The sequence below is a fragment of the Muscardinus avellanarius genome (genome assembly GCF_963383645.1).
Source record: "Muscardinus avellanarius genome assembly, chromosome: 12".
In the NCBI taxonomy this organism is placed as follows: domain Eukaryota; kingdom Metazoa; phylum Chordata; class Mammalia; order Rodentia; family Gliridae; genus Muscardinus; species Muscardinus avellanarius.
The window spans coordinates 106,146,816-106,171,969 of NC_137798.1; the positions used below are offsets into that span (position 1 = coordinate 106,146,816).

General features: G+C 53.7%; 1 protein-coding gene across 18 annotated transcripts in view; it reads left to right on the plus strand.

Moving 5' to 3' along the window:
* Positions 1–1,146: 1,146 nt before the first annotated feature.
* KLC1 (kinesin light chain 1) overlaps positions 1,147–25,154 on the plus strand; it is a gene marked incomplete at both ends in the record, with an annotated part of 32,981 nt that continues 8,973 nt past the window's right edge. For 3 of the 18 annotated variants that reach the window (XM_080707920.1, XM_080707930.1, XM_080707936.1), the window contains 13 exons: positions 1,147–1,407; positions 4,078–4,308; positions 4,983–5,061; positions 5,452–5,677; positions 9,456–9,543; positions 10,101–10,202; positions 13,337–13,510; positions 14,028–14,127; positions 15,817–15,866; positions 15,950–16,017; positions 17,084–17,192; positions 19,628–19,789; positions 24,469–24,599. In XM_080707920.1, the coding sequence (XP_080564046.1) occupies positions 1,147–1,407; positions 4,078–4,308; positions 4,983–5,061; positions 5,452–5,677; positions 9,456–9,543; positions 10,101–10,202; positions 13,337–13,510; positions 14,028–14,127; positions 15,817–15,866; positions 15,950–16,017; positions 17,084–17,192; positions 19,628–19,789; positions 24,469–24,599 (1,781 nt within the window). Of the gene's footprint in view, positions 1,408–4,077; positions 4,309–4,982; positions 5,062–5,451; positions 5,678–9,455; positions 9,544–10,100; positions 10,203–13,336; positions 13,511–14,027; positions 14,128–15,816; positions 15,867–15,949; positions 16,018–17,083; positions 17,193–19,627; positions 19,790–22,839; positions 22,873–24,468; positions 24,600–25,154 lie in introns of those variants that run through there. The other 15 variants (XM_080707933.1, XM_080707934.1, XM_080707921.1 and 12 more) reach the window with 12 other exon arrangements.

Below are 25,154 nucleotides of genomic sequence, written 5' to 3' on the forward strand. Positions count from 1 at the left end.
TCTTTTTTGTTGGTAGTACTGGGGTTCCTGGAAACCCTTCTACCTCTGGGTTACACTCCCAGACCTCTTTTATTTATTTTTTATTTGGAAACAGGGTCTCTTAAGCCAGTGAGATTAAAACAGGGTCTCTTCGACCTTGCGCGGTCCTCCTGTCTCTGCCTCCCAAGCGCGGGATTACAAGCGTGCCCACCATGCCTGGCTGACGTGGGAATACTTTTGAGCCTGGAGTGTATTCCAGGTCATGGGAGTCTCCATGCTACTTGACATACAGGAAGTCCGACAAGGAAGGGGTGATTTGCAAAGTAGCCCGCTCAGTTATAGCAAGTGTCTGGTGGACCATGCCGTAACCCAGTGATGGGAGACTGAGACAGGGTCACAGGTTCAGGCCAGGGTGCAGTGTGCCATAACCCATAACTAGGTGAGATCCTGTTTTTTTTTTTTTTGTGTGTGTATGTGTGTGTAGTACTGGGGATCGAACATAGGGGCATTCTACCTCCAAGCTATGCCCCCAGCCATTTTTTTTTTTTTTACTGTGAAACAGTCTTATCTAGGTTGCTGAGAGCCTCACTACTTGCTGAGGCTGTGTTCGAACCTGTCATCCTCCTGTCTCAGCCTCCCAAGTACTGGGATTACTAGCTTGCACTACCATGCCCAGTTGAGATTCTGTTTAAAAATAAAAAATTAAAAGGGTTGAGCTATAGTTTGGAGGTAGAACCTATCCCTCTAGGCTCAATTCCTAGTACCACAAGAAAAAGAAAAGAAAAGAAAAAAAAGATCATAGGTTACAAGCACAATTATTAATTATTCACTTATAAAATGTGATTTGAGAGCCGGGTGTGGTGGGCACGCTTGTGATCCCAGCATTCGGGAGGCTGAGACCGGAGGATCACGGTTCGCGGACAGACTCAGCTACTTAGGCCCTCCGCAACTCAGTGAGACCCTGTTTCAAAATAAAGAATAAAAAAGAAGACAGGGGGTGTAGCTCGGATGTTGAATGCCCCTGGGTTCCATCCCCAGACCCGCAAAAAAAAAAAAAAAAAAAAAAAAAAATGTGAATTGAAAGTTTTTTACCAATGTTACCATTTAATGATGCACTAGAACCGAAGCCTGCTGAGATTTCTGATTTTCTTCTTTTTCCATTCTAGAATGTACGACAACATGTCCACAATGGTGTACATAAAAGAAGACAAGTTGGAGAAGCTTACACAGGATGAAATTATTTCCAAGACAAAGCAAGTGATTCAGGGGCTGGAAGCGTTGAAGAATGAGCACAACTCCATCCTGCAGAGCTTGCTGGAGACGCTGAAGTGTCTGAAGAAGGATGAGGAGAGCAGCCTGGTGGAGGAGAAGTCCAGCATGATCCGGAAGTCCCTGGAGATGCTGGAGCTGGGCCTGAGCGAGGCGCAGGTGCAGTGCGAGCCCTTGGGCGCGGGCGTGGATCGCATGTTTTGGGAAAGTAGAGACTTGTTTTGAAATATGCAGTTCAATTAAAATAGGGAGAAGATGCCTGTGGGTTGGTAAAGACTTAGTTTCTGGGTGTGTTTGCTATATCAATGCCTACACTTGAGCATACCTGAAGTCTAAAAAGAGGCACCCAGCCGGGCGTGGTGGTGCACACTTGTAATCCCAGCATTCGGGAGGCTGAGACTGGAGGATCTGGGTTCGCGGACAGCCTCAGCTACTTAGCGAGGCCCTCTGCAACTCAGTGACACCCTGTTTCAAAATAAAGAATAAAAAATAGGGCTGGGGGTTTGGCTCGGAGGTAGAATGCCCCTGGGTTCCATCCCCAGTACTGCAAAAACAAAGAGGCGCCCTACTGGGCCCAGCATTGGGAGCTGAGACAGGAGGATCACAGGTTCATGGACAGCATCAGCTACTTAGTGATGCTCTCAGCAACTTAGGGAGACCTTGTTTCAAAATAAAGAATAAGAGCCCGGTGTGGCCGGGCGTGGTGGGCACGCTTGTAATCCCAGCATTCGGGAGGCTGAGACCCGGAGGATCGCGGTTCGCGGACGGCCTCAGCTACTTAGTGAGGCCTCTGCAACTCAGTGAGACCCAGTTTCAAAATACAGAATAAAAATAGGGCAGGGGGTGTAGCTCGAAGGTCGAATGCCTCTGGGTTCCATCTCCAGACCCGCAAAAAAAAAAAAAATAAATAAAATAAAAGAGCACGGTGTGGTGGTGCATGCTTTTAATCCCAGCATTCGGGAGGCTGAAACTGGAGGATCGTGGTTTGTGGACAGCCTCAGCTACTTAGGCCCTCTGCAACTTAGACCCTGTTTCAAAATAAAGAATAAAAAGTGGGGCTGTAGCTCGGAAGCTGAATGCCCTTGAGTTCCATTCTCAGACCCCCCACCACACACAAAAAGCACCCTTTTACATTGTTTAGGATTGATTTGGTCTTGCAAACAGCACAGACATGTATATGAGCGCCAAGGCGGGTACTGTGTGGGCTCCTGCCGCCTGCCAGGACGGCGGGCACTCACAGCAGAGCCTTGCACTGGGACGGGGAGGAGGGCGTGCCTCTCCCCTTGAGGCTGCCTCATCTCTAGCCAGAACCTCTTCCAGGGATGCATGGGGGGGATGTCGTCTCCTGCGCCAGACCCTCAGTCTAAGGAGGGAGAGCAGAGGGTTGGGTGTGTTTGCTATATCAATGCCTACACTTGAGCATACCTGAAGTCTAAAAAGAGGCCCCCAGCTGGGTGTGGTGGTGCACACTTCTAATCCCCAGCATTCGGGAGGCTGAGGAGGCCAGCAGAGGGTGGGCTCTGGCAGTGCCCAGGCCAGGCTGTTTTGTATGTGTGGCCAAAGCTTTGTTTCTTTATTTTCTATTTTTGGGAATTGAACCCAGGGGTATTCTACCTCTGAGCTACACCAGCCCTATATTTTGTTCTTTATTTTATTTTATTTTTTTATTTTTGGTGGTACTGGGGTTCCTGGAAGCCCTTCTACCTCCGGGCTACACTCCCAGACCTCTTTTTACATTTTATATTTGGAAACAGGGTCTCCTAAGCCAGCGCGCGCGGCTGGCTTCGAACCTGCGCGATCCTCCTGTCTCCGCCTCCCAAGCGCGGGGATTACAAGCGTGCCCACCACGCCCGGCACATTGTTCTTTATTTTGAGACAAGGTCTCACTAAGTTGCAGAGGCCTCACTAAGCTGAGGTGACCATGAACCTAAGATCCTCTTGTCTCAGCCTCCCAAGCACTGGGGTTACAAGTGTGCGCCACCACACCTGGCTAGCCTCATTTTTGTCATGCTTGGCACAGGTGAAAATGCTGGAAACACCTGGATTTCTCCCTCCTGACACCTTTGGCTCTGCTAGCAGAGCTTAAGTAAAACTCAGGGCACTGGAACTTGGTTTCTTTCTGGGCTTTCTGACGTGTAGTGCATGTGTGAGGCAGAGGAGGGGCTGCCGAGGCACTGGTTCTGTTGGCAAGGTTTTGTTTGTTTGTATAGTGAACCTTCAGAAGCCCACTTCCCAGTTCTGTTGTTGAAAGGCGTATGCATACGTGCTTCCCTTTTCTGGTTGGCAGGTGATATGTTGCAAGAAGAGAAAGCCCTCCTTCTGGAGTTTCCACTTATGGGCCCAGGAGGGTGGTGAGGCGGCTGTGTTGTTAGAGGGAAGGGCAGACGGGCGATCCACAGGCTGGCCAGACTCCCACCCTCTGTCCACACACACCAAGCTCGTGGCCTCAGGCAGGCAGCCCCGGAGACCAGCAAGCCCGAGCAGCCAGTGGAGGCTGTGAGGCGCTGGTGCCTTCCGACGCTTTTTGGGTTTGCTCAGAGATTCTTCCTTTACCTTGGAGTGTGCGGGAAAATCTCTTGCTCACCCTCCTGGCCCACCAGCTCCTCGCCTGCTCTCGGCGCACAGGTGTGCGTTGGCCCGTGGAAAGGGCCGTCTAGGTAGAAAGTCACAGGATTGAGTGATGTGTGTTCGTTGCCAGGGCTCGAGTTGCTCACACAGAAGGCTGGATGTGTGGGCACATGTTCTACAGTGCGCTGCTCACACACGGCGGCCGAGCTCACGCTGGGCTATGGCTGGGCCGTCCTGTGGGGAAACGTCTCTCTCGCGCAGGTCATGATGGCGCTGTCGAACCACCTGAACGCCGTGGAGTCAGAGAAGCAGAAGCTGCGCGCGCAGGTCCGCCGGCTGTGCCAGGAGAACCAGTGGCTGCGGGATGAGCTGGCCAACACACAGCAGAAGCTGCAGAAGAGCGAGCAGTCCGTGGCGCAGCTGGAGGAGGAGAAGAAGCACCTGGAGTTCATGAACCAGCTGAAGAAGTACGACGACGACATCTCCCCGGCGGTGAGTGGCGTGCTTCGGGACAGCGGCCTGGCGCCCGCCCCCTCCGGGCGTGCTGGCTCCCTGCGCTCGCCCCACCTCTGCCCTCTCTCTGCTCTGTGCTCCTGGTGCTGGGCTGCTCCCCAGGCTGCGCTCTGCTCCTCTTCCTCCTCCTCCTGCCCAGGTCGCCACCTGCTCTCCAGCTTCCTCTCAGCCCAAGTACTGGGGCTACAGGTGTGCACCACCATGCCCGGCAGCCCTTTTTACTTTGAAACAGGGTCTCAGCCGGGCGTGGTGGCTCACGCTTGTAATCCCCGCGCTTGGGAGGCGGAGACAGGAGGATCGCGCTGGTTCGGAGCCAGCCTCGCTGGCTTAAGAGACTCTGTTTCCACATAAAAATGTTAAAAAATAGGTCTAGGAGTGTAGCCCGTGGGAGTGTATACCGGAGGTAGAAGGGCTTCCAGGAACCCCAGTACCACCAAAAAAAAAAAAAAGAAACAAGGTCTCACAAGTTGCTGAGGCTGGCCTTGAACCTGCAATCCTCCTGTTTCAGCTTCCCAAGTACTGGGATTACGCGTGTGTGCCACTGAGCCAGCCTCTAAATTTTTAAAGTGAATGAATTTTATGTTAACTAATTCTCAGCAGGATGTGTAGTACTTACTGCAGGATGAAAGACGCTCTGGGTATTTTTTTCCTAGGAGGACAAAGACACTGATTCCACCAAAGAGCCCCTGGATGATCTCTTCCCAAATGATGAGGATGACCCTGGCCAAGGAAGTGAGTCTCCCGGTGGGCCGCTCCCCGAGGGTGTCCTTCCATCGTGGGCGGGAGCCTCAGTACCTCGCCTGCTGCTTGGAGGCTGGTGCCCAGCTGACTGTGCTTCCCCAGCAATGAAAATGGACGCTGTGTAGGCCGACCCTGGGCAGTGGGTGTGCAGACATGGCCTGCAGATCCTCGTAAGGACAGGAGAGGCCACTTACCTCTGCCCGTTAGTTTTACAACCAGAGAAGTCTCATGGCGGCAGACAGGGCCGGTACTCTTTGCCATCTCCCCCAGGAGTACTCAGAAAGACTGATGCTTCACAGGCTTAACGGCACAGGGCTCGAGGGATGGTGCTGGCCACGCCGGCTCCCCTCTGAAGCACCTCTCGCGCGCCTCTCTCCGCAGTCCAGCAGCAGCACAGCAGCGCGGCTGCTGCCGCTCAGCAGGGCGGCTACGAGATCCCGGCCCGGCTGCGCACACTCCACAACCTGGTGATACAGTACGCCTCGCAGGGGCGCTACGAGGTGGCCGTGCCGCTCTGCAAGCAGGCCCTGGAGGACCTGGAGAAGACTTCGGGCCATGACCACCCCGACGTGGCCACCATGCTCAACATCCTGGCCCTGGTGTACAGGCTAGTCCTTTGGCTTCTTTACTAAGTGGATCTGGAGACAGCTTTGTAGCCAGCTTGCCCCTTAAAGCGTGCTTACGGATCTGTGTAAGCTCTTCCCCAACATCTGCTTCTCTTCCAACAGCTGGGGGTTATATCGGAAGTATAAGCCAGCCCTGTGGCAGTGGTTTCTCAGCCGCAGTAGATGCTGCCTGAGCCGCCTGGCTCAGCCTCTCGGCGGGGACTTGTCACAGGCTAGGCTAGCGCTCTACACTCAGCCACACTGCAGCCCTCTGCTTTTTGTTTCTTTTTGGTGGTACTGGGGGTGGAACCCAGAGGTTTTCTACCTCCGGGCTATACTCCCAGACCTTTTTTTTTAATATTTTATTTGGAAACAGGGTCTCACTAAGTTGCTGAGAGCCTCACTAAGTAGCTGAGGCTGGCTTTGAACCTGTGCGATCCTCCTGTCTCAGCCTCCCAAGCGCGGGGATTACAAGCGTGCGCCACCATGCCCGGCTTCCAGACCTATTTATTTTTTATTTTTATTTGGAAACAGGGTCTCTTAAGCCAGTGCGGCTGGCTTCGAACCTGTGCGATCCTCCTGTCTCCGCCTCCCAAGCGCAGGGATTACAAGCGTGCGCCACCACGCCCAGCAGACCTCTGCTTTTTTTTTTTTTTTTTGCAGTACTGGGGATGGAACCCAGGGTGTTCTACCTCAAAGTGTCACTCCAGCCCATTTTTTATTCTTTATTTTGAAACGGGTCTCACTGAGTTGCAGAAGGGCTCACTAAGTAGTAGCTGAGGCTGTCCGGGAACCTGCGATCCTCCAGTCTCAGCCTCCCAAATGCTGGGATTACAAGCGTGCGCCACCACACCCGGCTTGATGAGTGGTTTCTTTAAAGGGAAATTTTAAAAGGGGTAAAGGAAAACACAGGAACAGCCATAACAACACTTTGTTCCCCTTGGTACTGGAGATTGAGCCCGGTGTGTGTGTGCCAGGCAAGGGCACTGCCCCTGGGCTGCACCCCATGTTCTATTTTATTTTATTTATTTATTTTTTGCAGTACTGGGGATGGAACCCAGGAGCATTCTACCTCTGAGCTACACCCCAGTCCTATTTATTATTCTATATTTTGAAACAGGGTCTCAATGAGTTGCAGAAGGCCTCACCAAGTAGCTGAGGCTGGCCGTGAACCTGCGATCCTCCAGTCTCAACCTCCCAAATGCTGGGATCACGAGCGTGCCTGCCACGCCCGGCTAAGGTTTCTTAGAATTTTCATGCTTACAGGACTCCGCTTTTGTTTTCACTTTGAATCGTGGGTGGTCCGGTGGGTCCGGCCTTCTAACAGGCTCCAGCGGAGGCTGGTGCTGCCGTCGGGTGTCCATGCACTGGAGGCTGGTGTTGCCGTCGGGTGTCCATGCACCGGAGGCTGGTGCTGCCGTTGGGTGTCCATGCACCGGAGGCTGGTGCTGCCGTCGGGTGTCCATGCACTGGTCCCCCCATCAGGCGCCGTTCGGGGCCGCCTCACTTGCTTCCGTCCGGCGAGGCGCTGGCGTGTGCTGTGCTCTGGTCTGGATGTGAGGCCAAGTTCCCGGAACTGCTTGGGTGTGCTCCATAGCTGGCGTTGCCCGGTCATCCGCTTCTGGAGTTCCTCCCAGTCCTTTCCTCTCACACACAAGGTGGTTGTGTTAGATAGTTGGAGCTTAAATTTTGCTTTATTTTGATGTTATTTTTTTGGTACTGGGAACTGAACCCAGGTATGTTCTACCTCTGAAGTACACCCATATCCCTATTTTATTTTTTATTTTGAAACAGGGTCTACAGGTGTATGCCATGGTGCCCGAATTAACATTTATTTTTATGGTTCTAAAATTACATTTAGCCGGGCGTGGTGGCGCATGCTTGTAATCCCCGCACTTGGGAGGCTGAGACAGGAGGGATAGCACAGGTTCAAAGCCAGCCTCAGCTACTTAGGCTCTCAGCAACTTAGTGAGACCCTGTTTCCAAATAAAATATAAAATAGGTCTGGAAGTATATAGCCCAGAGGTAGAAAAACCCCTGGGTTCCAACCCTAGTACTCCCCCCCCCCCACACACAAAATACATTTAACAACCGAGTGAGACCCTGTTTAAAAAATAAAGAATAGCCGGGCGTGGTGGCACACACTTGTAATCCCAGCATTTGGGAGGCTGAGACCAGAGGATCACAGTTTGCGGACAGCCTCAGCTACTTAGTGTGGCCCTCTGCAACTCAGTGAGACCCGGTTTCAAAATAAAGAATAAAAAATAGAGCAGGGGATGTAGCTCAGAAGTTGAATGCCCCTGGGTTCCATCCCAGACCTGCAAAAAAAAAAAAAAAAAAAAAAAAAAAAAATAGCTGGGTGTGGTGGTGCATGCTTGTAATCCCAGTACTTGGGAGGCTGAGATAGTAGGATTGTGCAGGTTCAAAGTCAGCCTCAGCTACTTAGTGAGGCTCTTAGCAACTTAGTGAGACCCTGTTTCCAAATAAAATCTATTATTATCATCATCATCATCATCATTATTATTATTTTTAGTAGTACTAGGGTTCCTGGAAACCTTTCTACCTCCAGGCTACACTCTCAGAACTATTTTTTTTATACTTTTTTATTTGGAAACGGCTTATACTTTTTTATTTGGAAACGGCGTCTCTTAAGCCAGCGTGGGTGGCTTTGAACCTGGTGATCCTCCTGTCTCCACCTCCCAAACGCGGGTATTACAAGCGTGCGCCACCATGCCTAGTTTTCCAAATAAAATATAAAATAGGTCTGGGAGTATAGCCCAGAGGTAGAAGGCCCATGGCTTCCATACTCAGCACCGCCAAAATAAATAAATAAATAGATAAAATAAATAAAAATAGGGCTGGGTGTGTAGCTCAGAGGTAGAATGCCCCTGGGTTCCATCCCCAGTACTGAAAAAAAAAATTACATTTAACAAGAGTCAGAGCCGGGTGTGGTGAGGCACACTTATAAACCCTGTACTTGGGAGGCTAAGACAGGAGGATTGCATGTCCACAGACAGCTTCAGCTACTTAGGTAATTCACAAATTAGTGAGACCCTGTTTCAAAATTATAAAAAGAATAGCTGGGTGTGGTGGTGCACGCTTGTAATCCCAGAATTTGGGAGGCTGAGACTGGAGGATCCCAGTTCATGGACAGCCTCAGCTACTTAGTGAGGCCCTTTGCAACTCAGTGAGACCCTGTTTAAAAAAAATAAAGAATAAAAAAAAAATAGGGCTGGGGGTGTAGCTCAGAGGTAGAATGCCCCTGGGTTCCATCCCCAGTACCGCCAAAAAAAAAAAAAAAAAAAAGAACAAAATTAGGATTGGGGGTATAGCTTGGTGGTAGAATATTCCTGAGGTTAACACTAGTACCTAAAAAAAAAAGGAGAGCGGGTGTGGTGGTGCACTCCTGTAATTCAAGGACTTGGGAGGCTGAGACAGAAATCCTGATCACAGATTTGAGGACAGCCTCAGCAGGTAGTGAGACTCTCATCAACTTAGCAAGACACTCTTTCAAAATAAAAGGAAAATAAGGCTGAGGGTGTAGCTTGGAAGTAGAATGCCTCTGGGTTCAGTCCCCAGTTATCCCACCACACCACATACACAGGAAAAAAAAGTGCCCGGAGCCTGGGTGTAGCCTGGTGGCACAGCCTGTGCGTGGCGTGCGTGAGGACCTGGGCTCATTCCAGCACCAGTGGAGACTGAAAGATAGAGGGATGGCGGGCAGGCCGGCAGCGTGAGTCATCATCTCCACCTAAATGCTCGACCTGTGCTTTCACCTAGGGATCAGAACAAATACAAAGATGCAGCCAACCTGCTGAACGACGCCTTGGCCATTCGGGAAAAGACTCTGGGCAGAGACCATCCCGCGGTTTGTACACCTGCTTCTTTTACTCTCCTCACGTGTTATTTCCCTGGTGTGTTTTTGCCCTGCTCACCTGGTGTCCACTCGACAGGGAGGGCTGAGAGCTGCCTTTCCCGGACGCACAGGTAGGGCTGTGCCCTCCCGGCCAGGGCAGCTTCTGGGCAGCCCCTCGATGTCCGCACTGCTAGTCAGTCCTGATGGTTGAAGCCCACCACTGCAAACGGATCGCCTGCTGCACTTTTGATCCTCAGTCAAATCGCATGTCCTGCTCCAGATTGGCTTCTCAAGAAGCTGTATTGTCTTTTATTAAAATCAGGTCAGATGTGCACAGACATCTTTTTGGGTTGGCTTTGTGGCCTCCAAGATCACTAAAAAATCAAGATGATGCTGGTGTCGATCCGCTTCCTCTGAGAACTTGAGTTCTGCTGGCTCCTTGGTGTGGTCCGTCTCGTGGCGCGCCACTCTGTTCCTCCCGCCTAGGTCATTCTCATTCTGTGTGCGTGGGGGTGCACAGCCACGCCGTGTGGCACCTCTGATGTGCCCTTGGCCTCGTGTGTTGGCAGGTGGCCGCGACTCTGAACAACCTTGCTGTCCTGTATGGCAAGCGAGGGAAGTACAAAGAGGCCGAGCCCTTGTGTAAGAGAGCGCTGGAGATCAGGGAGAAGGTAAGGGCAGCCCCGCTCTTTCTCTGCTGTTTCTTACATTTGGGGTGTGTGTGTGTGTGTGTGCGCGCGCGCGTGCGTGCGTGTGTGTGTGTGTGTGTGTATTGCTCGGGATTGAACCCAGGGGCATTCTACCTGTAATCTACATCTCCATCCCAGCCTATTTTACTTTTACTTTGAAACAGGATTTTGCTCGGTTGATGAGACTCTCGTTACTTGTTGAGGCTGGCCTCGAACCTTGGATCCTTCTGTCTCAGCCTTCCAAGTACTGGGATTACAAACGTGCCACCACACCCGGCTAAAAATGTCAGCTTTAAGTTCTGAAGCACTGTGTGTGATATGTCATCACTGATCACAAACAGAAAATAACTCATTTTAAAAGGCTGATAGGGGCCGGGCGTGGTGGGCACAATTGTGATCCCAGCATCCGGGAGGCTGAGACGGGAGGATCGCGGTTTGTGGACAGCCTCAGCTACTTAGTGAGGCCCTTCGTAACTTAGGAAGACCCTGTTTCAAAATAAAGAATAAAAAATAGGGCACGGGGTGTGGCTTGGAGTTTGAATATCCCTGGGTTCCATTCCCAGACCTGCAAATTAAAAAAAAAAAAAAAAGCCGGGTGTGGTGGGCACGCTTGTAATCCCAGAATTTGGGAGGCTGAGACCGGAGGATCACGGTTTGTGGACAGCCTCAGCTACTTAGTGAGGCCCTCTGCAATTTAGGGAGACCCTGTTTCAAAATAAAGAATTAAGCCGGGCGTGGTGGTGCACGCTTGTAATCCCAGCATCCAGGAGGCTGAGACCAGAGGATCTCGGTTCATGGACAGCCTCAGCTACTTAGGCCCTCTGCAACTTAGTGAGACCCTGTTTCAAAAATAAAGAATGAATAATAGGGCAGGGGGTGTGGCTTGGAGGTTGAATACCCCTGGGTTCCATTCCCAGACCTGAAAAGAAAAAAAAAGCCGGGCGTGGTGGCGCACATTTGTAATCCCAGCATTTGGGAGGCTGAGACCGGAGGTTTGGGGACAAGCCTCAGCTACCTAGTGAGGTCCTCTGTATCTTAGTGAGATCGTGTTTCAAAAATAAAGACTAAAAAATAGAGCTGGGCTTATACCTCAGAGGTGGAATGCCCCTGGGTTCAATCCTTAGTACCAAAAAAAAAAAAAAAAAAAAGGTGGGCAGCCTCCAAACAGAACCCAGTGGGTGCGTGAGACTGTTTCCCCGCGGGAGGGTGCACACCCCGGCGAGCGTGTGGCCCACATTGGTGTTCTCGAGTGCAGGCGCACAGCGTGGGGCCTTGCTCTTGGCTCCTGTTCTCAGCGTGGGTCAGTAGTGTAGACAAGTTCACCACACGTGCCTCGTGAAGCTTCCACGGAGATCGTTGTTTTCAGAGCTGGCAATGACTTGAAGCCCCAGGTCTAGCTGGGGCTGGGTTGGAGCTGTGGGGACCTGCGGCTGCACCGGATCCTGGGGGTCGGATCCTGGGGGTCGTGGCGGGGCCAAATGCAACGTTTCTGTTATTGTTAATGACAAGGAACTGGGAGAAGAAAACAGGGGTCTTATCATGAATTACACATGTGCGTCCTTTCACGCTGCCTCTGCATGGCTTTCCTGCAGTAAGGTGGTCAGGCCTTCACGGGCTCGGGCTGAATGGGGCGCAAGGGTGTCAGGATCACAAGCCCTAGAAGATGGCCTGCCCGCTCAGCCTGGTGTGAGGCGCACGCCAGGGGGCGTGGGGCCAGCTGAGCCCAGGAGCTCACCTGGGTGAGACTCTCACAAGCATGCCTGCCAGACTTATTCAAACACCCTGATCACTCAGGCCACCACCGGACAGTAGCGGGAGAGGAGGGAGAGGAGGGAGCATCCGGCGAGGCTGGTGCTCAGGCGCGGTGGGCGGGTGGGCAGGAGGCCAGGCCAGGCCAGTGCAGGCGGGGTGAGGGGCTCAACACCAGGGACCCGCAGGCGAGTCAGCAGTCATGCTCCTGCGGCCCCCCCCAGGGGCTGCACACTGACGCTTAAAGGAGGTGGAGGTGGTCTTGGGTGGCCGGATTTGCCAGGGAAGAGGGAGTGGCCAGATGGTGACTGGAGGGGGTGGGCGGGGTGGGTGTGGCTCTACCTCAGACAGCAGGGCCTGGGAGGACCAAGGAGAAGAGGCTGGGCCTTCGAGGAACAAAGCCAACCTCGGCTTCACCGTGTTAGCACTAGGCATGCTTGAAGTACTGAGGATGGAACCCAGGGCCTTCTGCCTCCAGGCCACACCCTCAGCTCTATTGTTTATTCTTTTTTTGTGTGTGTTACTGGTGATGGAACCCAGGGCCATTCTACGTGGGAGGTACCCCCAGACCTATTTCTTATTCTTTATTTCAGGGTCTCACTGAGTTGCACAGGGCCTAAGTGGCTGAGGCTCCTGGGAACTGTAATCTTCCTGTCTCGGCTCGCTAATGCTGGGATTACAGGTGTGGGCTACCACACCCAGCACTATTGTTTATTTTTTATTTTATTTATTTATTTATTTATTTATTTATTTATTTATTTATTTATTGTTTTGCAGGTCTGGGGATGGAACCCAGAGTCATTTGACTTCCAAACTACACGCCCTGCCCAATTATTTTTTATTCTTTTTATTTTGAAACAGGGTCTTACTGAGTTGTGGAGGGCTTCACTAATAGCTGAGGCTGTCCACGAACCGTGATCCTCTGGTCTCAGCCTCCCAAATGCTGGGATTACAAGCCTGTGACACCACTCCTGGCTGTTTATTCTTTATGTTGAGACAGGGTCTCACCAGGTTGTGGAGGGCCTTATAGCTAAAGCTGTCCATGAACCTGAGATCCTCCTGTCTTAGCCTTGAGTACTGGGATTACAAGTGTGCGCCACCATGCCTGGCTTATTTTTCCTTTTGAAACAGGGTCTCCCTAAGTTATGGAAGGCCTCATTAAACTGCTCTGGACCTGTGGTCCTCCTGTCTTAGCCTTCCAAGTTATTGGGGTTTTAAGCATACACCACCACTCCCGGGCATTTAAGGTCGCCACGCCGGCCGTGGCACAGTCGCGTGTATGTCTGGAGGGACTCTTTCGACTGGCAGAGGAGGACGAGTGGTGGCGACACGAGTAGCTGGCTCTCTTTCACTGTCTTTATTCGCAGGTTCTAGGAAAGGATCACCCTGATGTTGCCAAGCAGTTAAACAACTTGGCCTTGCTGTGCCAGAACCAGGGCAAGTATGAAGAGGTGGAATACTATTACCAGAGGGCCCTGGAGATCTACCAGACGAAACTGGGCCCCGACGACCCCAACGTGGCCAAGACCAAAAACAACCTGGTAGGCTGCTGTGTGCTCAGGAGGCCTCTCCCCAGAACCCCAGTGTTTCACGTGCCTGCCGTCCTAGATCCTCGGAGGCTGAGACAGGAGCATTTCGAGCTTGAGACCAGTCTGGGCAACTTAGCAAAACTCTGTCTCAAAATAAAGAAAAAGGCTGTGGTGTAGCTCAGGTAGAATTTTCCTGGGTTCAACCCTGAGTTGCAAAAGTAACAGCAATAAAAAAATCATGATGTAGCCGGGCGTGGTGACGCATGCTTGTAATCCCAGTGCATGGGAGGCTGAGACCGGAGGATCGCAGTTCATGGACAGCCTCAACTACTTAGTGAGGCCCTCTGCAACTCAGTGAGACCCAGTTTCAAAACAAAGAATAAAAAATAGGTCTGGTGGTGTAGCTCAGAGGTCGAATGCCCCTGGGTTCCATCCTCAGTACTGCAGAAAAAAAAATGTATTATTTCACTTGTAGATAAAAATGTATGTTTTATTTGCATATGAAGGACATGAAGTGTTTTATTTTAAGGCATCCTGCTATCTGAAACAAGGAAAGTTCAAGCAAGCGGAAACACTGTACAAAGAGATTCTCACTCGTGCACATGAACGGGAGTTTGGTTCTGTGGATGGTAAGAAACGTGCTTTTCTAAGCAGGTGGCATTGTGTGAGTCATCTCCGACTTGTACACACATTCTCACAGTACTTTCTTTTGCAGTACTGGGGATTGAAGCCAGGGGTCTTCTACCTCTGAGCTCAGCCCCCTGCCTGCCCGCCTGAATGCCTGCCTTCCTCCCTCCCTTCCTCCTCTCCTTCCTTTCTCTCCTCTCCCTTCCCTTCCCTGCCTTCCCCTCTCCCTCCTTCCCTCCCTCCTTTCCTTCCTTCTTTCTTTTCCTCCTTCCTTCCTTCCTCCCCTCCTTCCTTCCTTCTTTCCTTTTCTCTACTGGGGATGAAACCCAGGGCCTTCTACCTCTGGGCTACATCCCCAGCCTCTATTTTTTTTTTTATTTGGAAACAGGATCTCACTAATTTGCTGAGACCCTCACTAGGTAGCTGAGGCTGGCCTTGAACCTGCAGTCCTCTTGTCTCAGCCTCCCAAGTACTGGGATTGCAAGCGTGTGCTCCCATGCCTGGCTTTTCACAGTGTTCTCTAGGTAGAAGCTGATTTGAATTTTACAGTTTTCTTTCTTTTTTTTTTTTGCGGGTCTAGGATGGAACCCAGGGGCATTCAACCTCCGAGCTACACCCTCAGCCCTATATTTTATTCTTTATTTGGAAACAGGGTCTCACTAAGTTGCGGAGGGCCTCACTGAGTAGCTGAGGCCGGTTTGGAACCTGCGATCCTCCTGCCTCCGCCTCCCAAGCGCCGGGATCATGCGCGCCCACGCCCGGCTCAGTTTGCTAGAGAGTTCTTACATGGCAGAAGCTGGGATTTCTTCACTCTTGCTCCTTCGTCTTATCCATCGCTCCGTAAGCCTGTCCTGCGCTCTGAGCCTGGGCTGGGCTGACCACTTCAGGCGTGTTCCCTGTGCTGAGGGCTCTGGCCGCCTGCCCTCTGACTCCGTGCTAACTCCCTAGAGGAGAGGCTGCGCTTGCTTCAGGTGCAGCGTGACCCCACTGGCTGCAGAGCGCTCTCAGCTGCTCACTGTCCACGCTGTCTGGCGGAGCTGTAACCCAGCAGTTCTCCCGCACCAGCCAGGCCCGGCCACGCAGCGCTTGTGAGTCTGTTAGAAGTATAGGTTCTGGACCCCGGCCTGCACCTGCGGGGCTGTCTTCTTTCTATCCTTCACATATTCTGAGCGCTTCATATATTGTTAGGGGGTCAATATTGTTTAGAATTTAAATTGCTCAATTAAAAATATTTGTGTTGCTGGGCGTGGTGACGCACACTTGTAATCCCAGTACTTGGGTGGCTGAAACAGGTGGATTGCAGGTTCAAAGCCAGCCTCAGCAACTTAGTAAGACTGTAGAATAGGAAAAATAGGGCTGGAGGTGTAGTTCAGAGATAGAATGCCCCTGAGTTCAGTCCCCAGTACTATATTAAAACAAATTGTGCATGGAGATTTACAGGTTCCCAGTCAGCTCATCAGTTTGGAGAAGCCCTCCACAACTTAGTGGAGCCCTGTTTGAGAATACCAAATAAAATGGGGTTGAGATGTTCCTCAGAGGTAGAATGTCTCTGGTTCAATCCCCAGTGCCCTCCAACCCCCAAAGCGATGCCCACGATTCCTCACACAGAAGCCTTGCGCTCACCGAGGCCTGCAGCTGCTGCTGCGTGGGCACGTGTCCCCCATTTATGGAGTGTTGTTTCTAACCCCCAGATGAGAACAAGCCCATCTGGATGCATGCTGAAGAAAGAGAAGAGTGCAAAGTAAGGCTGTGCTGTCGGAGGGTTCTGTCCTGGGGCCCTGCACTTGTGCTCGCTCCTCATTTGAATTCTCTGTTGTAACTCAGGGCAAGCAGAAGGACGGGACGTCTTTTGGGGAGTATGGAGGCTGGTACAAAGCCTGCAAAGTTGACAGGTAAGTCCATTCAGCTGAAACCCAAAAAGGTGGCCTGGGCGCGGGGAACGGGCGGCCGCGTGAGCCGCCTCCATGTGGTGCTGTGGGTGCCAGCCTGAGACCCCGCTGTCGGTGCGTGGGCCCTTCGCACACGGCCGGCACTGCAACGGAACACTTCTGGCCAGGACATCACCTCGCTCAAGAGTTCCTTAGATGGGGGAGCAGTACTGAGGGCCTGCAGCATTCGGGGGCCCGTCCCCGGGCACGGGCCGTGCTCACACGCACCCTCTGCCCTTGCAGCTCCGGGGTGAGCCTGGCTCTGCGCGGCCCTCTGCGCACATGCGCTCCGTCATCTGAGCAGGCCCTCACCTGCTTCTGGCTCCCCGTCTTAACCTCCTTCGCCTTTAAGACTCAGCTCCCTGCTCATCAATTCAGGAAAGCCCTCTGGACCCTGATTTTGGAATAAAGCCCCTTCCCCGGCCTCCCGTAGCTCTTAGGCTGCCTACGGCATTAACGTCCTGGGCTTCTCCCATTGCTGTGCAGTTCTTTCCAAGCAGGAGCCGGGCTCCTTGGCTGAAACACCTGCCATTACTGAGAGGAAGAGCCCTCTCAGGGTGCAGACCTGTCTACGATGAGCCTGGTCTGTTTCCCATTTGTCGTAGTCTCCGGTTGGCAGTGTAGCCTCAGCCGGGCAGGCTGCAGGCCCCTGCTGCTTCTCACACGACCCCAGGTGCAGCTCTGCCTGTAGGACAGTGCTGTCCCTGAACCCCCGGCCGGGCAGGCTCTGGCGGCCGTTGCAGCGGCTGCCTGCGATGGCAGCGTGGTGTGATGGTGCTGGCACCTGGCAGTTAAATGGGCCTGTTCCCCACAGCATCCATTCCTGGTCAGGCCAGGCCCGAGCACACAGCCTGCAGGCACTGAAGCGGGTGGCTCGGCTGGAAAGAATTGCGGCAGAGGAAAAGGGAGGCAGGACAGAGGGCTTGGGGCAGTTAGAGTGCGCGCTCCAAGTCGAGGCCGACGACCTTTCGCTGTTGGTGGGGTTGCTCCTGATTTACACTTCCCAGTTCTGCTGTATGCTTTCATCCAGTCCCACAGTCACAACCACTCTGAAAAACCTTGGAGCGCTTTACCGACGCCAAGGGAAATTTGAGGCTGCGGAAACATTGGAAGAGGCGGCCATGAGGTCTCGCAAGCAGGTGGGTCAGACGCCTGCGCCTCCCATCAGCTTCCTGCCCCAGCTATCATTGGAGCTGCACCGAGAAGCAGGGAATCCTAGAGTGGGGTAGAGCCCAGCAGTCGTGTGTGTGGTTGCCTGGCACGCTCAAGGCCTGGGTTCTGTCTCCAGCCACAAACAGCAGCTGGGCGTGGTGACGCGTGCTTGCGATCCCAGTACTTGGGAGGCTGAGACAGGAGGAGCATGCCCAGGCTGAACATAAAAAATGAAAAGTCTAGGGGTGTAGCTCAGTGGCAGAATGCTCCTGGGTTCCATCCCCGCCACCCCCCACAAAAAAAGGCCATGAATGTGACACCAAGCACAAGAAGAAAAAGAAAAGCTTGAGAAGCTTGACCTGCCGGGCGTGGTGGCGCATGTTTGATATCCCAGCATTTGGGAGGCTGAGACAGCCTCAGCTACTTGGTGAGGCCCTTTGCAACTCAGTGAGACCTTGTTTGAAAATAAAGAATAAAAACTAGGGCTGAGGTGTAGCTCAGAGGTAGAATGCCCCTGGGTTACAGCCTCATTACCGCAAAAAAAAAAAAAAAAGGAAAGATGGGGCAGGGTCTTTGCTCATAGACGTTTCTCCCAAGATGATAGGGAGTTGCCCATAAGCACCTGGGAAGGTGCCCACACCCAAACTCATCACGGAAACGCACATCAGGACTGCCTCACACCACCACAATGGGTGGCTGGCACAGGAGAGCCAAGGCAGTGGGAGAGAGCGCTGTGCAGGCGGTGGACGACCCAGAGGCCCCTGTGGTCACTGCAAATAGAAACGGGGTGGCCATCGTAGAAAACAGTTCAGTGGCTCTGAAAGAGTTAACCTCTAATCACCGCATTAGAGGTTACCATTAGAGGTGACCCAGCATTCCCGCTAGCTCTGTACCCTGTTAGCTTTGTGTCACTGTAACAAATGCCTAAAATGCCTTTTAGAGGTCTCAGTGCAGGGCCTGGCCCTGGGGCTTTTGTGGCAGCACGGTAGAGCACAGTGCCCTCGCCTGCGAAGGGGACGGGGGCGAGGAGGGGCTGGTGCCAGTCCCCCTTTGCTGGCCTCCCACCTCTTACCAGCACTACCCTGGGACTCAGCCTTTGAAATGTGGGCCTTCAGGGACGTTCCGGATCTAAACTGTAGCAACACCCAAAAGAATTCTGCAGGTACTCAAGCGCTCCAGCTCGTTCTTGGAGATGAGTCCGTGAGCGCTGTGAGCGCTGGGTCTCGGGTGCTGAACCCTGGGGCTTGGAGGGCACAGGTCAGGTTCCAGGAGGCCGGTTGGTGCTCCTGCAGGCCTCTGTTGAGCAGCGCTGGCGCCAGGTGCTCCAGCGGGACTCAGCACTCCAGCACTGTGTGGGGGCTGTTCAGGCAGCTCAGACACCAGCAGGAGGCACAGAGGTGGGGTGCTGCGTGGGCCCCACCCCGAGCAGGACACTTGTTTGCAGTCGGGGACCTGAGACCAGGCAGAGTGCCGTTTCCTCTGCCTGGGGAGCCGCTGAGATGCGAGTGTCTGGAAGTGGTTCACTCTGTTGCACAGACTTCAGCTCAAGTGACTCGATGAAAGGTGAAGACGCTTGGGCCAAAATTACCTTTTGTGTAACTTTGATCACGGAAGTCCCAAACCTTATAAAGGAGAGATGGCGGCAGCGCTGCTCCGCCTTGCCTGCCTGGCTCCCGGGGCTCGGCCGCCATCTGGCCGGCACTGTGGCCTGTGTGTGCTGTGGAGGGTCGCTGTCCCCGGGGCTTGGGTCCTCTGTGGAGATGTTATTTTATCAGAATACTGCCCGATTTGCCAGTTCAATTCTGTTAATGACTGGTTGGGATTCATTATTAATTAATTAATTAATTTTTGCCGGTCTGGGGATGGAACCCAGAGGCATTCGCCTCTGAGCTGTACCTCCTGCCCTATTTTTTTTTTTATTCTTTATTTTGAAACAAAGTCTCACTGAGTTAGAGGGCCTCACTAAGGAGGCTGATCAGGAACTGAGATCCTCCGGTCTCAGCCTCCCATTCATTAGTCATTTATTTGTTGTAATTCTGTAGAGAAGTCTTTTCCTTCTCATCAATGGGCATGTTAGTTACGTTGAAATACAGGTTAGAAAATACAGAAAAAAACGCATAATTCTTGTCCTATAACGACCAGTTGGAGTAAGGAGTTAGGATTTTGTATGTGTGGAGGGGTACTGGGACATCGAGCCCCTGGCATCGAGCCCAGGGGCATTCTACCCCCAAGCTACACCCCTAGTTCAACCTCTTCTTTGAAATGGCCTCGCCAAGTTGCGGCGGCTGGCCGGCCCTCCAGGGCCCCTCGGGTTCTTCCTGCCGGCGAGAGGGCTGCGCCTGTGTGGCGGCCAGGCTGAATGCGTGAGAACCCACCAAGGTGCGAGTCTAACGGGTCCGACGTTCTCCCCGCCGGCTCACAGGGTCTTGACACTGTTCACAAACAGAGAGTGGCCGAAGTGCTGAGCGACCCTGAGGGTGCGGAGAGGCGGCGGAGCCGGGAGAGCCTGGGCGCCGACGTGGTCAAGTACGAGAGCGGCCCGGGCGGCGCGGAGGGAGTGAGTATGAGCGTGGACTGGAACGGGGTAAGTAGCGCCTCCCTCCCGGCCGTCCCTCCTCCCGGCGCCCCGCATGCGCCCGCAGCTGCCCTAACTCGCTTGGCTAACCCGCCCTCGCTGCCGCTGCCGCCCGGCTCCGCCGAGTGGCCGCCCAGGCTTTGTCGGCCTTAAATGGCCATAGAGGGAGCTGCTGCTTTGGGGAAGTGGCGTTAGGGTGGCCCCAGGCCGCCCTGAAGCTCCTGCCCAGCTTCTCAGTGGGCCGGCCTCAGGCCTCCCCGTCCGGCAGCCCCGGCTGGGCTGGAGTGTCGCCAGGCAGGCGGCCTTGACCTGCCTGCGGCGTCCTGCCGGGGGACTGCGGGGGCCTGGCCAGGGGCCTGGTCTGCGGCTGTGGCGTGGCGCGATGAGGCGCAGTTTCGTTTGCTTGCAGCCGAGTCTCCCCATTCTTCAGAGGTGGTAGGTGTAGTAGTTTGGTAGGAGCTACACCGTGATGAAACATTTTGGAAAAACGTCCGCAGCCAGGATTTGGTGGGGAGAACCACCTGCTGTGCATACCCGGCCGCCTCGCTTTGGGCCTTCTGTGCCAGTCAGCATCTGCTTTGAGCGGCAGGCGCCCGGCCGCAGCGTGCGAGCCACCCCTCCGCTGGCCCCGCATGGCTTGCCCAGAGCCCCTGCTTGGTCCTCGGAAGCCTGCGCGCACAGTCTCTCTCTCGAAGGAAGTTCTGCGGGGACTTTCTCTTGAGACAGTATTTCTAGGTCCTTGTTAGTCTGAATCTCAGGACAGTGGCGCCGTCAGGGCGCCTGGGCTGGAGGTGCCCGCGGGGGCCACGGCCGCACCCGGGTGCAGCTGGTTCTCTCTGCCCACTTCCTTTCTCACTGTGGACACGTCCTCATGGAGCACGGTCCTGCTGTGCTTTGGGATACTTTTCCTTTCTGGACAGCGCGTCCTGCTCATCTTCCAGCAGGGGTGCCACTGCGTCTTTGTTAAAGTGCATCTCAGGGCGCCCGGGCGTGGGTGATTCACTGAGAGCTCTCCGAGCCCTAGGCTCCAGTGGTGCGCGGTGCCCCGGGGGCAGACCTGGCTGGCAGCTGCGGCCACGGCCCTAGCCCCCGGGACTCCGCGGCCGTTTGCGGAGGCAGCGCTGAGCCCGGGCTCTGATTTCAGTCCATCTCAAAGCTTACTTTTGTTACTTTTAAACCAATGATTGCAGTCCGCGCACTGGCACCTTTTGGGACTGTCCTGGGTGCTAGGTATGAATTTTATAAACATTCCTCGTGTTAGTGGCCTGTCTTTTAATCAGCTGTACAGAGGTGTAACGGCAGGGCTGAAGAGAACGCGTTTCAGGTGTCAGGTGGCTTGGAGTGCGCACACTGTGGTCCAGCAGATTCGCATCTGTGCCAAGAGTACACTAGATTCTTCTGCTCTTCTTTTGAAGTGAAGCTTCCCTGACTGCACGGCAGGCAGTTTAGAAAGGGTTAACACCGGCGGCCGCGTCCTTGTGCATATCAGGATCCGTTTTCAGCCAGCATGCTGGCCCACATTTTAATCCTGGTACTTGGGAGGTTTGAGGACAGCCTTAGCAAGTAGTGAGATTCTCATCAACCTAAGTGAGACACTGTTTCAAAATAAAAATAAAATAGAGCCGTTGTGGTGGGCACGCTTGTAATCCCTGCGCTTGGGAGGCTGAGGCAGGAGGATCGCGCAGGTTTGAAGCCAGCCTCAGCTACTCAGTGAGGCTCTCAGTAACTTAGACCCTGTTTCTAAATAAAATATAAAATGGGTCTGGGAGTATAGCCCGGAGGTAGAAAGCCTCTGGGTTCCACCCCCAGTACCACCAAAAAATAATAAATAAATAAATAAATAAAATAGGGCTGGGTGTTGCTCGGAGGTAGATTGCCCCTGGATTCAATCCCCAGTGCCACAAAAAAAAAAAAAAAAGATTTTTTTCAGTATTATTTAACCAAGATAAAGTAGATAAATGAATGGGTGTTGAGGTAGCTGTCAGGATTGTACCAGTCAGCTCTCACGTCAGCGCTCAAGTCCCGGGTTTTATGAAGGAGCTTTGTTGTTCTTATTTATTTACTTTATTATAAGAAGAACTTGCCACTTGCATTTTTTTTACGTTGGGGATTTGCGTAAGTCTTTAATATTTTTTTTGCAGTTCTAGGGATGAAACCCAGAGGCATTCTACCTCTGAGCTATACCCTCCAGCCCTATTTTTTTTTTTATATTTTGAAACAGGGTCTCACTAAGTTGCAGAGGCCTCACTCAGTAGCTGAGGCTGGCTGTGAACCTGCGATCCTCCTGTCTCAGCCTCCCAAGCGCGGGGATGACAAGCGTGCCCACCACGCCCGGCTAGTTTGTTTTAATCAGCACGTTCTGCAGTTCATTTCTGTGCAGAAACTCCTTTGGGCCGGATGTGGTGGCACACATTTGTAATCCCAGCATTTGGGAGGTTGAAACAGGAGGATCTTGGTTCGAGGACCAGCCTCAGCTACAACTTAGTGAGGCCCTTTGCAACTCAGTGAGACCCTGTTTCAAAATAAAGAATAAAAAATAGGGCTGGGGGTATAGCTCAAAGGTACAATGCCCCTGGGTTCCATCCCCAGTACCAGAAAAAGAAAGAAAGAAAGAAAGAAAGAAAGTCCGTCCTTTGGGACATGAATGCCTTTCTTGGCTTCAGGACACTGTGCGCCTCCCAGGTCCTCAGGCTGCACTGGTGGAGATGGCCCTCCTTCCCGCTGGTCCTCGGCCCAGGGGCAGACCTGCTCACTGCTGCCGGAGCCTGGGCCCGGCCTGGGAAGCAGCTGCTGGCCTGGCCCACCAGGCCTGTGGGAGGCGTTGGCCAGCCTGCGTTGCCTCCTCTGCCCGTGCCTGGTTCAGCCTGCCCTGGAGCGGCTGCACACGCGCGTGCGCGGGGAGAGTGAGCGCGCCCGTGGAGTGTGGGTGTGCTGGGTTCTCGTGGAGCGGGCGGGGTGTGTGAGGCCTCTGCTGGCCGCCGCGGCCTGTGAGATGGGTGGGACTTGTCCTTCCAGCATTCTCCGGCTTTGGTAACAAGCTTTATTCTTCCATTTTAAAGATGAGAAAGATGAAGCTCGGGCTGGTTAAGTGATTGCTCAGCGTCCCACGGTGAGTCCCAGCGGCGGCGAGCACTGCCGCCTGTGGAGCTCTGACTTGGAGCGTCAGCTGCATGTCTAAATGTGCCGTTGGCCTTCAGAGTCACTGGTTCTTTAAGTTCCGACCTAAAATGCTAGTGTTTTAAGAGCATGAGAGTCGTCCTCCTTCCGGGGAGGACTTTTCCAGGAGGCAGGTAGACGACGGGGTCTCCTGGTACAGCCTGTCGTGGCCGCTAGCGATGCTTCTCACTGCCAATCTCCTTTGGTAGTTACTGGCTAGACCTTTTCCCGCGAGTGTCAGGAGATTGTGGACGTGGTGCTGACCCGCACCCGCCGGCTGCTGGGTTGCAGCCTCGATTCTGTCCCCAGGCCCGGCCAGTCCTGCCCCGTGCCGGCCGTGGAGCGGGGCGCTCCAGCTTGCCGAGATCCGTGACCTAGAAATACTGTGGAGCGGCCGTGCGAGCGGAGCTGCTGCCGTCCTTGCGCGGGCTCACTGGCTCTCTCCTTTCTGTCTGACAGGCCTAGCGCGCTCACGCGGCTCCTGCACGACGGGCGGGCGGCGCCTCTCCGGCTCCACTCTGCAGCGCCGCCCGCCGCGCCTCGCAGCCCCAGGAGCTTGTCAGAGCTGCGCCTGCGGCTGGCCTTCCTCTCCCTCTCGGTGCTGCTGTCCTCTTGGGCCCCGGTTTCTGTATACATGTAGCTTTGCCAGATATGTACTTAGTGATATCAGCTGTATTAATAAAACCCACTTGCTGTGTAATACTCGAGTCTCAACTGCAGAGCGAGGGGCTGTCCCCTCTGGCACAGGTAGTTGGCAGTGTCGCGCAGGAGCCGCTGCGGCATGGCGGCGGCCTGTGGGCGGCGCTGGGCGTAGGCCCCCGTAAGGCATGTGCTGCACGTCCCACTGTACTAGAGCCCTGGCCCCTCCCGGGCCGCCCCGGACAGCCGCGGTAGATTTGCTATGTAGTCCTTGTGAAGTTTTGGAATTCTGCTTTTCTCTACTAATCCTTCAGTGCTCGGTGACGTGTGTATCTGTGTCTTTCTAACTTCTAATAAACTCACTCCGACTGACCTGTGTCTCGCGTCTGTCTGCTCTCCCTGGGACGCGGTGCTCGGGGCTGGAGGTAGCGCTGCGTGGACCCCCGAGGGCCTCATTGTGAGGTCCCGGCCCGTGCAGCTGGCCACTCCCCACTCGCTCCTCCACAGGGGTCTGAGGACGCTTAGTTATTTGCATAAGTGAGCAGTGTGGTTATTTCGCACCCACGGGGTGGTCAGCAGGAGTGAAGCCTTCCTACTGGTGCACGCCGCTGGTGGGTGGGGCGTCACCGGAGTCTCCGCAGTCGGTCCTGGGCGGCGGGGCCTGGGCCTGGAACACGGAGCCTCCGTCAGTGATGTCTCAAGCTGTCTTTGTCTAAATAGCACCGACTGTCCTCGGGGCGGTGACTGCTTTCCTTCAAATGAACTAAGCTCAAGGGTTATGGTCAGTGAAGTCAGGACCGGTGGCTGCGACTTGCCGGGGCTCCGTGGGCCTGGGAGGGTGGCCGCCTGGGGGGAGGGCCTCGCGGCCTCACTTTGTCCACATTGTTTTTCAGGATGGCACTGGATCTTTAAAGCGCAGTGGTTCCTTTAGCAAACTCCGGGCTTCCATTAGACGCAGCAGTGAGAAGCTGGTTAGGAAGCTGAAGGGAGGAAGTTCACGGGAGAGTGAGCCGAGGAGCCCTGGGTAACTATCCCCAGCCCCCGCCCGCCCACCTGCCCCTGCGGCCCAGCGGCAGCCTCCCACCGCCGGGTCAGCAATGGGAAAGGGTCGCGGGTTCCATCCAGCTCTTCCCAGGATACTTGGAGAAACAATCGTGAAACTTCCTTTTGGTGCCCAAAAGGGTTGATTCCTTCAATAGACATTTACGGCTGGGTGTGGTGGCACACCCCTGCTTGGGAGCCTGAGACAGGAGGAGGGCAGGTTGAAGGCCAGCCCTAGCAACTTAGTGAGAACCTGTTTCAAAATAAAAATAAGGCTGGGGTGTAGCTCAGAAGTAGAATGCCCCTGAGTTCAATCCCCAGAACCATTAAAAATAAAGGTTATTCCGCTTAAAATGTTCAGCAGAAGCCGAGTGTGGTGGCACACACTCGTATCTCAGCATTTGGGATGCTGAGACAGGAGGAGTGCGGTTTGCAACAGCCTCAGCTTCAAAGTAAAGAATAAAAAAAATAGGGCTGGGGGTGTAGCTTGGAGGTAGAATGCCCCTGGTTCCATCTCCAATACAGAAAAAAAAAAGTT